Source organism: Dendropsophus ebraccatus, chromosome 9, assembly GCF_027789765.1.
Source record: "Dendropsophus ebraccatus isolate aDenEbr1 chromosome 9, aDenEbr1.pat, whole genome shotgun sequence".
Classification (NCBI taxonomy): domain Eukaryota; kingdom Metazoa; phylum Chordata; class Amphibia; order Anura; family Hylidae; genus Dendropsophus; species Dendropsophus ebraccatus.
Window position 1 is genome coordinate 107,810,387 of NC_091462.1, and position 16,329 is coordinate 107,826,715.

Consider the following 16,329-nt stretch of genomic DNA (forward strand, 5'->3'; position numbering starts at 1 on the left):
CAACAAAACATGGAGGTGACAAGCTCCAAACTAAAAGATCAACGCCTCTAGTGGCTGAATGGTTTTTTAAAAGATGCTGGCTGATGTTGTCTGATTTTAGACATGCTAAATAAGCAGAAAAGATCAGAGCCCTTATGCTGCAGAACCCATCGAGTGACTGCAATACATGATCAACCTGTGGGGACAGATGCTGAACCCAACCTACCACATAGACACCTTCAGATAGAAATATATCAAACCAAACTAGCCATTCATTTGTACAGAAATAATGGGAAACTGGAATTCATCACATGCAATGTGCTGGCATCTGATCTGCACATCACTGTCATGTGGCACCATCCTACCGAGACATGAAACTGAACTGGATCTTCAGCACCAGCAGTCAAAGAGCCAGTTCCCTAATACCATGTATAGTAAGAGCCATACTCAGGACACAGAGACCCCTTACTGACTTCACTTTTGCAGGGGGATGACAAATTTCGCTGTAGTTCCCCTACTCCCCCAACCATGTTATCAGGAAGAAGAGATGGTGCCTCGAGTCCTTGTTTAGAACCTTAAACTTCCTTATTTGCTGCACTACAGTCTGCACAAGCTAACGATTTCTGCACACAGCTACTCCAATGTACAACGCACAGCACAGCTGTCTGTGACCACATGGAGTATCTACCTGCTGTACCCATTGCAACTTGTAGCATCACCTGACGTGCTGGGAGTTGTAATTGTACGACAGCCCAAGAGGCTCACGCAACAAAAAGATGTGACTTCTGGCTTACCTGTGGAGTGGGGGGCTCCACTTTCCTCTTCTTTTTCTGATTCTGCTTGTTGGTCTTGGGGTACACGATCAGCATCTCCAGCCACCTGGCCAAAATGGGTACATAAGTAGTCAGAATATACAACAATAAATAGGATGCTTCACATACGCCACTTCAAAGCTGCAGCAGCTTGGTATTTTATTAGAGCCTCTATAGACAAGAACATAACTGCAATATGCATGCCTCCTATGTACACACATATAATTACTATAATGGTGGAGTTGAGAAATAGGCAGCACCACTATTTCGGAGTACACACAATTTAAACCAGGCTTCAGAAGTCTAGGCAGTGACACAGCCTAAAGACCCTATTTGGCCGATAATCATCCCGAGGCAACAATCACCGTTCATGTCGGCTGATCGTTGCGTCGTTTGTCTTTCAAACATGTTGAGAGACAAACGACTCATACAGCAACGATCTGCTGCTGTCGCTCCGTGGAATAGGGGCAGCGGCAGCAGACCAGCAGCGTCATTATTTAAGGTGATATGTATGTTGTTACAAAACTATGGCTAACCAATGTATTTATAAGAATAAGGATGGGTTCACACTGCGTTTTTGCAATCCGTTTAACGTATACGTTTTATGGAAAAAACGGATGCAATTGTGTGTCATTCGTTTGGATCAGTTTTTTCCATTGACTTCCAATATAAGAAAAAAAAGGGGATTGAAACGGATGCATTTTTTTTTTTTACGGACACAAAAGTGGTGTTGACTAAGTTTTTCTGTCCGTTAAAAGTAGCCAATTGAAAATGGATACGTAGAACTGATTGCAAAAACGCAGTGTGAACCCAGCCTAAGCCTATATGATACAATGCGTACACACTGTACTGATTATGATATTGCATTACGATGTGCGAAAGTACAGAGATAAAGCAGAGAGAATAGAGTGCAAGAGAAGAGAGTAAATAAAGTATGAGAGGTGAGAGTGAACAATGGGAGGACAGGGTAAATAGAGTAAGGAGATAGAGAGGTGTAGAAGATTTTATAGAGGCAGGAAGAGGAGACTGTTAAGAGAATTTACATGGGAACATCCGACCATGGAAATAGATGTGCAGATTTATACAACGTGTGGTGAAGCATTTCAAACACAAACACACAGAGCAGAGGACGGAGAGAAAGTGGGCCTGAGAGACAGGGAGGCACAGAGTGGGGTAGAAAGAAGCCCATGTGTCCTAGGACAACGGGGGAAAAGAAATATAAAAGTGTGAAAAAAAATTGTTTGAGAAATTCAGGCGGGCACAGTACCAGATAGAGAGGTGAGTATAGTGGGAGAGATGACATTGGCCTCCCAGCAAAGAAGAGACCACAAAAGAAATGGGAAGCCATGGGAGAGACAGGCACACAGCCCAGAGGAATTAGCGGACAATACAATTAAGGAAAAAGATTACCAATAGGTCAGTATACAAAAAGGTGGGCACACACCATAAGAGAGCAAGAAAGGTGCACAGTGTAGGAGAGAATGAGATGGGTACAGAGCATGAGGAAGGTTATGGAGGTGGGCACGGTTCATGAGAAAGGTTAGAGAGCCACGCGCAGGGTATGACGTAGGTTAGAGAGGTTGGCATGGAGCATTAGGAAGGCTAGAGAGGTGGGCACAGGAAAGTGGATATATTGTTCATAGGGCACAGTGATTCTAGAGGTGGGCACACTGTCCAGGTGATAGATACTGAGGTGGGCGCTCGTCTCAGGATCCCGATAGAGAGGTGTATTTTGGCTGTGGCTGGCAGTACAAGCAGTCGCAGTGCAGCTCATAATCTGTGGGTGTCTCCCAAAGAACAAAGCGTCAGACACAATGTCCCTATTGTAGAGAGCTTGCGGGCGAGCACAAGTTGGAGTAGACCCAGCACACCTGCACACACTGCTTCTAGTGTTATACAGGAGACTAGTGAGCATCGGCTATATTCCATCAAGCCTGTAACCAACCGTACACATATATACTAGCAATGGGCATATCAAACCTTAGCGTCAGGAGGGATCAGGACAGCAACCAAAGATACTGTCAAGAACCTCCAGCAGCAAAGGCATATACGTCATGGAGATAAATAAGCCTCTTCACTTCTTATAGGCAGCAGACCTCCTCTTTCTGAGGGTCCATGATGTGTCCGGCTGTCACTCACCCATTGATTATTTCTTTGTTCTCCGCCCTGATAAAGTGTTCCTCTGGGGTCATGATGCACAAGGAGAATTTCTGTCCAGTGCGGCTCTCTCCATCGATGACGTCCGTGCACTGGTTCATGTTGATGGTCCCCTGTGGTAGAGTTGTTGGCTACACAAGAACACAAGGACATATTCAATAACAATAGACAATGATATCACGTTATACACCAGGCAGAATAAAGGAGGACCACCTAAATGGGTTGTTTATCATGACCACTTCACCCATAGCTATATTATACAAAAGACCTGACCCTTCATTTCCTTTAGGAAAAAGTGAGGACACACAGACTTATTAGATAGTTTCAGCCAGATCTGCAATATCCTGTAATGTGTATGGGCACCACACACCATCACCTCACGGCAGCCTGAAGTACAGCTAAACCTGTTAAGTCTGTAATGAGCTGATTGTGTTATCTATAGCTCAGATAGCTTAGGTCAACCTAAGAACGTGGCGTGAGACACGTGGCTCTTGCCCTACAGTGAAAGTAAAGCAATATATAAAAAAAGACTTTGAAAGACAAAACCTCAATCCAAACAGGACAATGACGCAACAATTTTAAAATCTTACTTGACTGACAATGAAAGCTGTCATGGTTCTCATTGCCTGCAGTAACCCAGCTTTTAAAACAACTTAATACCACTATAAAACCACTATAATACTGCTCCTATATACAGTAATATACTACTATAATACTGCTCCTATATACAAGAATATAACTACTATAATACTGACCCCTGTATACAGGGATATAACTACTATAATACTGCTCCTATATACAGTAATATACTACTATAATACTGCTCCTATATACAAGAATATAACTACTATAATACTGCTCCTATATACAGGAATATAACTACTATAATACTGCTCCTATATACAGGAATATAACTACTATAATACTGCTCCTATATACAGGAATATAACTACTATAATACTGCCTACTATATACGAGGATATAACTACTATAATACTGACTAAATAGTTTATAGAATTGAAGGAGGAGAGGAAAGAAAAGGGGAACTGAAATGGCAGGACGAATATTTGGTTTATTATCAGTAATGGCAATCCTTTGGGACCTTACTGGTTATACATGTTATACCAAGATGCGCCATATAGTGCACATAAACTGATGCTTGAGATTATCAGATACCGGTCTTTGCCGCAAAGGGGAAGCAGCGGCTCAGGAGTTGCGCAGTTCCCAAACAAAACTGGACAAACAGGTTTGGTGAATGGTACCAGATGCTACAAGCCTGTGTCATGCATGGCAGCATCTACACAGATCATTACAGTCTCCATATGAGTTGCTATAACACATCGTCCTCTTCCTTCCAAGAAAGGTCATATGGAGTGAAGCGGCAGCGTTTCCACACCGTCCAGCCTGCTCTACCTCACACACAGCAGCCAAGAAGCCGCCATAGCCTTATACATGGAAACTGACTTGGAATTGAGTCCAACACCGAACAACAAGGTTTCACCAGAGCAAGCTTGGAAAAGGGAGGGGGCGAAATAAACAGCAAGATTGGAGGAATTGGGGGGGCTGAATAAAGCTTTTATTATTGTAATCCAGCTCGCCGGCCTTTTTAGTACGGAAGATGAAAGTCTGCAGAGAAATCCCTGGTTACATGACACAGACCAACTGTGAGAGACCAACACAAAGACGCCAAAATTTACATTCGTCTGACAATTCTAAGAGTACAATCGTAATTTCCATCCTCATGCTCCTCCACCTACAGCCCGGGGACCAATAAACTGCAGTCAGACATACAATATTTATCTGTATTCCTGTATATAGGAGCAGTATTATAGCAGTTATAGTCTTGTATATAGGAGCAGTATTATAAGATGCCGTACTCCCGGGGTGCTCGGAGCAGAGGCTAGCAAACAGTCAATGATGAGGTAGGAGAAAACAAGTTCCGCACTCACCGGATCCAATGCAATCAGGCAAATCTTTATTGTGTGAACTTACACATAGCGGGGAGGGGATGGAACAGGGTGCTCAACGCAACTCTTGCGGCGACGGCCGTTTGAGGCTATACCAGCCTATCTTCTGGCCTAAGAGTACTCTTAGGCCAGAAGATAGGCTGGTATAGCCTGAAACGGCCGTCGCCGCAAGAGGCGCGTTGAGCACCCTGTTCCATCCCCTCCCCGCTATGTGTAAGTTCACACAATAAAGATTTGCCTGATTGCATTGGATCCGGTGAGTGCGGAACTTGTTTTCTCCTACCTTATCATTATAGTAGTTATATTCCTGTATATAGGAGCAGTATTAGAGTAGTTATATTCCTGTATATAGCAGTGTTATAGTAGTTATATTCTTGTATATAGGAGCAGTATTAGAGTAGTTATATTCTTGTATATAGGAGCAGTATTATAGTAGTTATATTCTAGTATATAGGAGCAATATTATAGTAGTTATATTCTTGTATATAGGAGCAGTATTATAGTAGTTATATTCCTGTGTATAGGGGGCAGTATTATAGTAGTTATATTCTTGTATATAGGAGAAGTATTATAGTAGTTATATTCTAGTATATAGGAGCAGTATTATAGTAGTTATATTCTTGTATATAGGAGAAGTATTATAGTAGTTATATTCCTGAATATAGGAGCAATATTATAGTAGTTATATTCCTGTATATAGGAGCAGTATTATAGTAGCTATATTCCTGTATATAGGAGCAGTATTATAGTAGTTATATTCCTGTATATAGGAGCAGTATTATAGTAGTTATATTCCTGTATATAGGAGCAGTATTATAGTAGTTATACTCCTGTATATAGGACAGGTACTATAGTAGTTATATTCTTGTATATAGGAGGCAGTATTATAGTAGTCATATTCTTTTTGTACATAGAGGGCAGTATTATAGTAGTTATATTTATGTACACATGTACAGAATAGGGATGATGTAGTCAACCACTGCCTATAGCTGTCACCCACTACTACAGCGAGTGTTTGGTTGCAGTGGTCACATGGCTGTGTTGAGAGAGAATGGGAAATATAGTAACCAGTGGGAGGACCACAGTAGTGGAGCATAAGAGGATCGATAAAATTAATTTTATTTTACATCATCCCGAGCAGTTAAAAAATCTTAAGCGTCCCAACAATCCCTATAAATCATCCTGTTATTTGCATTTAACTACCTAGTTATGTACATTGCCATCAGGAATGCACTAATCCAGGGTCACCCAAGGTGATATTAGGTCAGATATATGTGACCGTCATACAAAAGACCTGTAATAGTGTAATAGAGCAGGAGGTTCGTCACAGTGTCATCACATACTTTAGTTAGGATTATATAATCCACTGTCTTGGTGCTGACAGGTCACACACAGTTGGCTCCTTCGGTGTTGTGTCATGGTTGCTGGTCGGTGTAGTCACTCCACTCAGATGATTTACTGTCCTAGTCACCAACAACACACCTCTTTGAGGAGTCAGGTGTCTACAACACATACAGTCACTCTCATACATCCATGGAGACTGCACCAGCGGCAGTCATACAGATTTAGAAACCAGAAGTGAGGTTCACAGGTAACAAGGTAGAAGAACTTGCTATTCAGTGTGTCAAGAAGCAGTCTACGGGGAAGAGGCCTCTTTATTAGACAGAAGTGGAGATGATGAATGGCTGAAGAGCGTGAGAGTTCAGTAACATCTCCAGCAATGCCTTAGGCAAAGAATGAGCTTTCTGAGCATGCATTTCCTCTAACCCTGGCCAAAAGAGATGTCATGTACAAACAGACGGATTTAGGACTCTGTGACGTAGGGCTGACCACCATGTAAGTTCCATCAACCGTACCCCATGGACATCACTATGCGCAATGCTCAATACAAGCCAAGACACAAGGTGAAGACAAGAAAGTTTACCCAGGTCCAGGAGAATTATACTATGGCGTGAGAGCAATCATCAATGATCCGTAACCAGCACCATCAGCTGAGACACTCCACGCTGAAAGCTTCCCTCGGGGAGATACTACAGCATAACAACCATTGAGTGACCTATATACTCACAACATTAGTGACATTCTTGTGTAGTGACCTAAATATATACTATGTATAGAGCAGACTACTTTACATGATATTCCAGAAATGTGAGCAAGCTGACCATTTAGATTGGCGATTTGTCATCTTCTCTGCTTCTTAGCTATAGGCATTAGTCTAGTTTTTGGCTGGTAGCTTCCACAAGATTCAGCCATGTCCTCCCCCCCACAAGGTTCAGCCATGTCCTCCCCCCCCCCCCCCCAAGGTTCAGCCATGTCCCACCAATATTAAGGCTCCCTCCAGTCCCCCGAAAGGTCTCTGATAAATTAGATTATGCAACTGGTTCAGATTCTATCTTTTGGTTTTAACCCTTTTCTTCCACAGAAATGGATATATTGTCACTAAAAAAAAACGTGAATAAAGGTTCTAGGAGCAAAAAAAAATTTTCAACTTTTTTAAAGTGAAGTCTAAGTCTGAGTAGAAAAAAACCTTCGCAGGAGGAGACATGCATATTGCTTTTTTATTTTTTATGCTGACAGTCTTAAGTATGAAAGCAAACTCAGACGTGCTTCTCCTTTGGTAAGTGAAGGCGTCGTGAAGGAAGCGAGCAATTGAGATGCAGTGACATGAGTTCAATGAGTGGAGGAGACATCAGGGCTATCTCAGGGAAAGTCACTGGAGACAAGGGTGCAGCGAGGCTTGGGACACCAGAGATCATCTCCATACAATGATGCCAGTAGCTACAGTTCAGACCGGACCTAGCACTCATTTATCACTTATATATTTTGTCTTTAAAGTGTCTGATGTAGAGACTTGGCCTGCGGGCCAATGACTTCAGACAGCCGTTAAAGTCTGAAAGGGGTTAAATCCCCCCCCCCTTTCCAAATTTCCCTAAAACAAATGCCTGGGAAGGAGGGTGTAATTGGAACACGACCTTATACCCAAAATAACTAATCTGTCTGCTTCAAGCGCACACAAAAAAGTTAAGATTCCACCAGCGTAGCGGGTCCGTCTGTGTCCTTATAAGGCTATTATGTGAGAGGACTTAACCGGCAGACGCTGCTCTTTACTCAATCACAGACTCGCTTGCCCTTCATGTAACTCATCCAGGGTCGCGCTCCTTCCAGTTGGACCAAGTTCTGATGCCCCCAGGCCCTCCGATTGTAGACTTCCTTTCCGATCTATGCAGAAGCCTCTTGATGTTAACCCTTTTAAGCCTGTAAATATTCATATCCACAATTTTTTTTTTAACCAACCAAACTTGGTTGCGTGTTACAAATTTAACAAAAGATTCCAATGGCTTACGACAGCCTGGAAGGTGTTTCAATGAGTGGAGAAGATGTCAGGGGATCAGAAAAGATGGCCATCAGACGTGTGTTTGGCTGACATCTTATTTTAATGCTACTTTTTTACGTCTGTAATTTCTTTCTTCAATTGTTGACGGACGACGGAACCCACTTGAACGGCCCCATTCACACCTCCCATGAGTGTTATTAGTTATGATCCATGTTGCAAAAAAATACTTACAGGTCCATGGCTACAGACAGCCCTACATGTGACTGTAGCCTATATTGCAGCTGTTGCATGAGAACTACATTGCACTCACATGGGGGATCCAACTACTGAGTTATAACAGCAAAATCATACACCCATTCACCATCATGTGTGCATGAACAAGTACACCCAGCAGCCATAACATGGCCCCTCACTCTTACTGTACTGGGCTGAGCATATTAGTGTCCATCATGACAGATTTTATTTATTAATTTTTTTCACCGTTTTTAAATCGCATTATATCAACCATGGATTTTCTGCATTTTCGATATAATCTGCTAATGATCTTCTCAACCTGCCTGTTATGTAGCAGTAATCCAGCCAGGCCAGTATGGCTGTAGTGAGCGTCAGTGTGCAGCGCATGAATGGAGTAGTCTGTGCCGGTCGGATCAGTGACGTACAGGTATAAGCTCGAGTACTGAAACAGGACGAACCTGTGCCAGCAGATGTCAACACCAACATGCCAACAAGACGACTGTGTGTGTACGCTGAGAAATATGCACAGGGCGTGCGGGCGGGAACAAAGCATTCATACCCCTGACCTTCACTAGCAGAGGTTCCCACATCACACAGCCCTGATCTGCAGCACAATGCTACATTCATAACACTGTAATCTCTGCACACCACGGCCTCCTCTATAACTGGCCAACCGTGCATCGCCCTCAGTGCGCCCACAACAGCAGGCAAGTGCAGACAGTTCTACAACTTCTATTCTTTCATTGTTAAGACCTCTGCTTGCAGTCACCAAACGGAACCATTTTTGTTTGGTTTCCTTCAATTGTATCTAGCGCGGATTCTCTCTGCTGACAGGTTGCATTAGCTGGCATACGAGGGTTGTATAGTATATGTAGTATAAACCATGAATGATGGAACAGAGGGAGCGGTTACAGAGGTGCCGACTTTTACTAGGCATGTAAAGCGGACTGTAACCCGGGCCCCGGATAAACACTCGGCAGGCTGTAAAACGCTACACGCGTGGCCCTCGCTTTATAAGGCTTTCTATTTCCTCAAGATTATACATTGTTATTGTACTGCCCGGCACATGAAGCTTCATCATTGTATAAATAGACGTCCCGCAAATTTCTCTCCATTTCAATTCTCACTATTTTCGAGATCTCCATCTGCAATCAGTGAATGGAAAAATGCATGCATGGAAACACATAGCTGCAGTTTATCACAATGTCACCGTATGTAAGAGTTTGGCTTCCAGGACTGAGCAGCGGTTAAAGGGGAACTCCAGCTAAATGATTTTCCTTTCAAACTAATTAGTGTCAGAGAGTTACATAGATTTAAAAATATTCAGTACTTATCAGCTGCTGTATGTCCTGCAGTAAGTGGTGTATTCTTTCCAGTCTGACAGAGCTCTCCGCTGCCACCACTGTATGTGACAGAAACCTCTGACTGTATGTGAAGCAAATCCCCATTAAAAAAACCGTCTCTTGCTCTGGACAGTTCCTGTTACGCACAGAGGTGGCAGCAGAGAGCACTGTGTCAGACTGGAAATTTTTAAATTGAAGTGAATTACAAATATGTAAATTTCTGACACCATTTCATTTGAAAGAAAATATTATCCCTGGAAATCCCCTTTAAGTTCAGCTCAAGGTGGACTGCTTACATTGTAAGGAAGACAGTCAAGATAAACTGGCCCTTCGCATAAGATAGCAGTCAGTCCAGTATCTGTTTGGCTGACAGCTATCACTCTCTCTATTCCTCCATACACATGCATGCTCAGCTCAACCAAGTGTGCATGTAGCGAGGTAATGGAGGGAAGGATTGGGCAGCTGAATTCCAACTGGCTTGATCCCCCCAGACATCATCTGTCTGCAGAGAACTGGAAGCCCCCTACAGACATCAGATGGTTGGCAAAATTATAGGGTTCAGCCGACAACTATCGAATGTGCTTTGCGGTCACCAAAGCAAGCAGTCATTGAAAGCCAACTCAAATTTTTTACATTTTATATACAGCAAATATTCCTACGTGTAATAGAGATTTTTTTTTTTTACTTTTTAAAGCTTATGCCAATTTGTGACTATAGCTTTTCTTACAGGTAAATTCTGCTCCTTGTCCTAAAAAAACCTCTTGGTCTGCTCTATCTGCATGATATCATGAAACACAATTGTGAATGCAGCTTTGGAAGTCGAATAAAAATGCAAACAGTGTTCTCAATGCGTTTTTAATTCATACAAAGGACGTTTCTCGAAGGGACGTGGGGGGTTCACTGTCACCATCTTGAACAAATGTCAAAATGTCTAAACACAATCCCCTCTTCCTTTCCCGTTATTCCCACAGGCGGCGGCTGCTGTCAGACATCTACATTGTGAGCCTGGCGTTGAATATCCAAAATATACCAAGGCCACAATGAGACAAAGCATGGGCCGGTGAATTCATTCCTGGGCGGAGGACGGGAGGGGCTGCGCTTAATCTACGCAGACACAATGTGGCCTCCTAAAGTAGGCACTGGACTTGTGATCAGGATGTTCAGAAAATTAATTTCCACAATCTAAATTATAAAACAGAGAAGCCTAAAAAAAAATAAAAAAAACAGGTAAAAATAGCATCGTCAGCCGAGGAGAAGGAAAAGAAAATCACAGGCCGATAAGGTTGATGGACCTTGTTCTCTTCACGTTGCCCACCCTCCTGTCCCTTTAATGCAAAGGCTCCACAGGAGACGAGACTTGGGCAGTAGTTCGGCCCCTAAATCACCCAGAGTGACAATGCTGGCAGCCTCCTGACTGTATCCAGGTGTTATCGGCAAGACCTCATTCCTCGCATTGTGCAATTCCGCTTCTGTTTCGTAAGTAAAGACGTGTATGAAGGAGGGGGGTTCACTTTGCCACCGCTGCGAATATTCCAAGAAACTGCTCCCTACTCCTGTGATAATACGACTCTGCTGCATAGCACAATGTACCCGGCCAACCCCACTAATCTAAGCCGAATGTGCTGCCCCTGCCGATGTAGATTGCGAGCTCTGCGGGGGATTTCAAATCACAGACACAGTAAGTGAACCTGGATGAGATCTGGTTGATCAAACCCACAAAAACCTCAGTGTAATCGCTTCTGAAAGCACCAGAGTTGTCAAGAGATGCCCATATTTTGGATAAGCCTTGGTTTCCTATATGGGTAACAGATGCTGGGTGACTACTACCGGATGGCACAGGTTAGATCTGACACTGTGCAGTCATCACTGCACCTCCTTATACACGTCGCTTTCTTGAAGTGTTCCCCAGCATGCTGCAAAAATACAAACTCCCATCATGTACTGACAGTGTTTGGCATCCCCAACAACCACCATCAATATGCCTTAATGCTTCCCAGTCTATGGCTGTCCAGCTATTGAAAAACTACAATTCCCAGCAGCCTTTGCCATCTCCAAAAAAATCACCAACAATGCCTTTATATTTGGTATGTCCTAGTGCTCTCCAACCTGTGGCAAAATTAAAGCTCCCAGCATGCCTTGACCATCTTTTCCACAACAACCACAATCTGTGCCATATGACTGTTTACCAACCTGTGACTCTCCAGCTGTTGCAAAACTACAACTCCTGTAATGTCCTTTCCAGCTTTGGCAGTCAGTACATTATAGGAGTTTAGCGACAGCTGAAGAGCCCCATCTTGGAGTTCACAGTTCTATAGGCTTCGGGGTCTGATTTCCAGCTCTTACATCCAGATTCCACATCCTCTGGCCCCGAGGTGGTGTCACAAAGAGCCCTGCTCTAGAAGTCACTGAGCTTGAGGATATCCACTCCTCGGCCCGTTCCAACTGGGGGATAAAAAGCACAAATAACGGAACAATTAGGCATGTTGCCAGTAGAAGGGGGATATATATACGAATTTAGGAATGCTTGAGAATAGAGCCTCAGGCTTAGGCTTCCCACAGACAGCGGGGGGCGACGGGGTTGGTCCCTGGGACACTGAAGGCTTTACACTAATAAAAATTTAATAGAACCAAAGCAGAGACAACCGAGCCGAAGCAGAGAATTCTACATAAGAAAGCCAGACCCGATGGGGGGAATGTGTGCAAGTCTGTGGGCCTACTAATGCACCCGCATGTCGGTGCATAAAATGTCCAGCACCAGATTATACACGTACATACACAAACATATACATGTGTTGTATTTGACTACAAAAAAGTGCACAATGCTGGAAGCCGGAACGTAAGATGACTCTTCTCTTTTACAGCAAGCAACACAATGGCTATAATAACCTGCTCAGTAAGTGGGATACACCTTTAATTAAAGGGCTACAACAACAATTCTGCCCATAAAGTAGAGTCCCAGCCATGAGCAATAGCAAATAGCGCATCTATTATATGGGCGTCCATAGCACTGATGATTCTTCTGTAGATCATAAGGGAGGGTTGATCCCTCCAGGCAACTGCCTACAAAGCAATTCCCCAATGTAATGGCTCCATCAGTTTTGCTCATTTAAGTACCCTGGAAATAACACAAGTTCCGCCCCAAGCATTACCAAAACATTCATTCTCGTCAGCCGCGACTATTACATATAGTGATGCGCAGCCAATGATTTTTCAACATGTTGAAAGACCTCGACCAACCAAAGGTTAGCTCCTTAGCTGTTCATTGTCTTTTTTACACAGAGCGATATCTGCCTGAATTGGCCTAATTGTAGACTTTTACACATAAAAGAAGAAGCAGCTCCCAAGTTGATGAGGAGTCTAGAACCAGCAATTCGTGTTTAGCTTCTGGAATGGGAACGTCATGACCCGGAGCGCGGGACCTTGCCCATAACAGGAGAAAGCTCTCACTTATTACACAGGATTTGCTGCAATTTGCCCAAGAATGGCCGGGAAGTGGTTCAAAGAGGCGTTTTTTGAGGACTTTGCGGGGAGCGATTTTCCACTGCAATTACACATAGCAGCTACCAAAGGAGTCTCACACTCCCAGACGCAGGCGAGGAACAGCTGTTTCTGCTACCAGGACCAGATGGAGGTGAAGGAATGACATCAGGGTTTAACTCCCTCACTCCTCGCTGGGCAGGACACATGGGCGACACATGAGCGCAACGCTCAAAGGCTTTTTAGGTCTCTTTGTAAGAGTCTAAAAACCTGTAAATCTCAACCTTTGATTTGCAATGATCAGGCACTTCTTAAGGTGCCCTTACACATCACATTAAAGCTGATGACGGACAATGTCAATAAAAAAAAATAAATATAAAAATAAACCAGCAACTATGCCGGAACGGATTGGCAATTGATTTCATTTTCTGTGTGTGTGTGTGGGGGGGGAGAAGGCTTTTAATGCTACATCAAGGCCTGGTATAAGACTGTAAGGATTGCTAGGACTGTGGCCAAGATTAATCCTAACTTACTGTAAACTTTCTCATCTCAAATGATTGTTTAAAGGGCCTCCAATGAGGAACCCACATTCATGCGATAGCTGTCTGCTCAACTATAGCTATCAATCCTTTCATACATATGAATGTTCAGCTTGCGTTCAGCCAAGCATTTATGTGTTCTGAATGAAGAAGGGGGCCAGATTCCCTGGCAGTGGCTTATCTCACCAAACACGAAAGGTTCAGGCAGTTGAAATCTAACAAGCTCAGTCCTCCTCTACCCAATCATTAGTCAAGTCGAGTTGGTAGGCTGCCATAAACAGTAAACAGCCAGACAACCGTACTGCTAATGTGTATAGCCATGTTTCGGACAAATGTACCAATTTCTGCAGGACCACTCAACCATCTGATGACTCTACCCTGAGGGATGAGGTCAGAGAGCGACTAGCACCTCCAATCTCCAATTTGAACCAGAGTGTTCAGGAGAATGGTGAATATTGGCAGGCATGGCCTCATAAACTTGCACCACACAAGCTAACGTGCGGCTACCTTTAGCCATCCAAAGACAGACCACTGACTCCCAATATTTTTCGGTCGATAATTGGTTCATCAATCAACAATCCATGAAGGAGGAACAGTCTCAGTACATTCCCACAAAAAGTCATCTTTTGCCTGGAGCCACTGATCATATACCGCCACTCTGAACAACTAACAGCCAACATGGAAATCAAGGCCTGTCTACAAAATGATCTTCCAGCCGATGATGGTTGAACAACTGCAAATCAGTGGTCAAACAGCCTATATCAACCTAAAGGCTCCCCATACACATTAGACGTATCAGCCAAACCCTGTGGTGTGGACAAGAGCGACCATGTGTTGGCGGCCTCCCAACTGTCCCGACATCTTGAATGTTGGTTTTCTTCCTGATAAACTCTCGCCAAAGTTAACCAGATGAGGTTTTCTCCCTTTTCCCTATATTCCAACACACAAATGATAGGTGGCCACTGTTGGATGTGTATAGCCAGCTAACTGTGTAGCTACTACATCATCACCTGTGGGGGTCGATACTCAATTCTCCTGTAGCCCCCAAATGTCTAATGTGGACGTGCATAAGGATGTACCAATATTATACCGAGCTCCCCGTCTACTCCACCCTCAGCAGGTTAACACAGATTGCCAACCATAGAAGATGTGCCTACTTCAGCTGACGAAAGTCCAGGCTGGGCACTGTAATGGCAGCTAACAGCCAAGGAAGAAAAAGACATAAGAAAGGGCTGAATAGAATTTAACAACGTGATGGAAGACGACGATGAGTCCAAAACATTACCGGGTAGTTACTGGCAAATATTTTATAGTTTATGGGAAATTTTGCATAAAATCATCTTTAGGCACCGAAGAGTGCCAGAGGTTCACAGGAGCAGACGTCTCTAAAACTGTCCCGAGGGGGCAACAAAGTGCTCATCTGGCAAAATCTTCCTTGCTTGCCCAATCCTACTACTCAGAGTCCTGCCAAGCCTTTAGGTCACTTCTTTACCCCATGTGCGTGGGACGGTGGGTTGCTTATTGTCAGTATGCCTACAGATGCTGTGGGTTATTGCCCCATACTCGTCTGTCCTCCTCATATACTGCAGCCCCGGATCTGGAGCCTCCCTACAGATCACTTCAACGATAAATTCTGGAACTTTTTTTTTCATCCGAATCATTGTAAAAACCTATGAAAATACGGCAGCATCCTGGGAGCGCCTGCCATCTATTCGATTTATATATAGACTGTGTGTTAATTTAACTATTCAGGGCCGGACCCCCTCCCCCATACTTCCTGGAGACACAACACACAGTCCATGGGAAGCAGCTGAAGATATAGAGTCCACTATTAACCCAGTGAGTGAGGCAGATGCTCCCACGATGCACAGGCCTGCGGTTGATGGGAGAAGGGGACGGACGTGGGGACGTCAGATTCCTCGGCTCTTGTCCATCTGATTTCAATTACAGGGGGTATAAAGCATATGGCTGCCCACCGACTGCGCCTGCAGACTGTGCCCTTAAAAGGCACCAGGAAATACCAGGCTACAAACCAGGATGGATACAAAGTCCTTGGGTAACGCAGCTTATCAGCAGGAATACTCCCATGATAAACACATCGACCGAAGGAGAAAAGAGACTTTCATAATCCATGACAGTGACTGTCACTTCCCAATAAACACCGACTAAGAGGTTGAGAGACCCATATATCATAGGAGGTCATAAAGTCAAAGATTATCAGCAATGTGTAGACTTCTCTTTGCTGATAAAGTGCATAATCCTACGATATAGCACCACAACACTATTCCCTGTTCACTACACACCTGACTAGTATTATTCTTGTACAGTATTATAGTAGTTATCGCGGAAACTGGAGAGAAAGGAACGGCTGCACATCCTATGGCTGATACTAATGCCGCTAGGCCTATATTAAAAATCAACACCAGAGTGTCTGTATATGATTTGATCAAACCATAATAGCCCCGTGTACTACCGCGCAGGTCCTCT

The 16,329-nt window shown here is 43.8% G+C and overlaps 2 protein-coding genes across 12 annotated transcripts in view; one reads left to right on the plus strand and one right to left on the minus strand.

The window, feature by feature from the left end:
* Positions 1-16,329, plus strand: part of PLD6 (phospholipase D family member 6) — an 83,868-nt gene that overhangs the window by 60,427 nt on the left and 7,112 nt on the right. The window contains exon 3 of one of the 3 annotated variants that reach the window (XM_069984278.1): positions 10,798-10,856. The exons of the other annotated variants lie outside the window; for them this stretch is intronic. The gene's annotated coding sequence lies outside the window, so the exon portion shown is untranslated. Of the gene's footprint in view, positions 1-10,797; positions 10,857-16,329 lie in introns of those variants that run through there. 3 annotated transcript variants of the gene reach the window in all.
* The window catches only part of MPRIP (myosin phosphatase Rho interacting protein), an 84,429-nt gene that overhangs the window by 39,379 nt on the left and 28,721 nt on the right, over positions 1-16,329 (minus strand). For all 9 annotated transcript variants that reach the window (XM_069984269.1, XM_069984264.1, XM_069984270.1 and 6 more), the window contains exons 4-5: positions 2,931-3,079; positions 774-858 (exon numbers count right to left, since the gene is read on the minus strand). In XM_069984269.1, the coding sequence (XP_069840370.1) occupies positions 774-858; positions 2,931-3,079 (234 nt within the window). The remainder of the gene's footprint in view (positions 1-773; positions 859-2,930; positions 3,080-16,329) is intronic.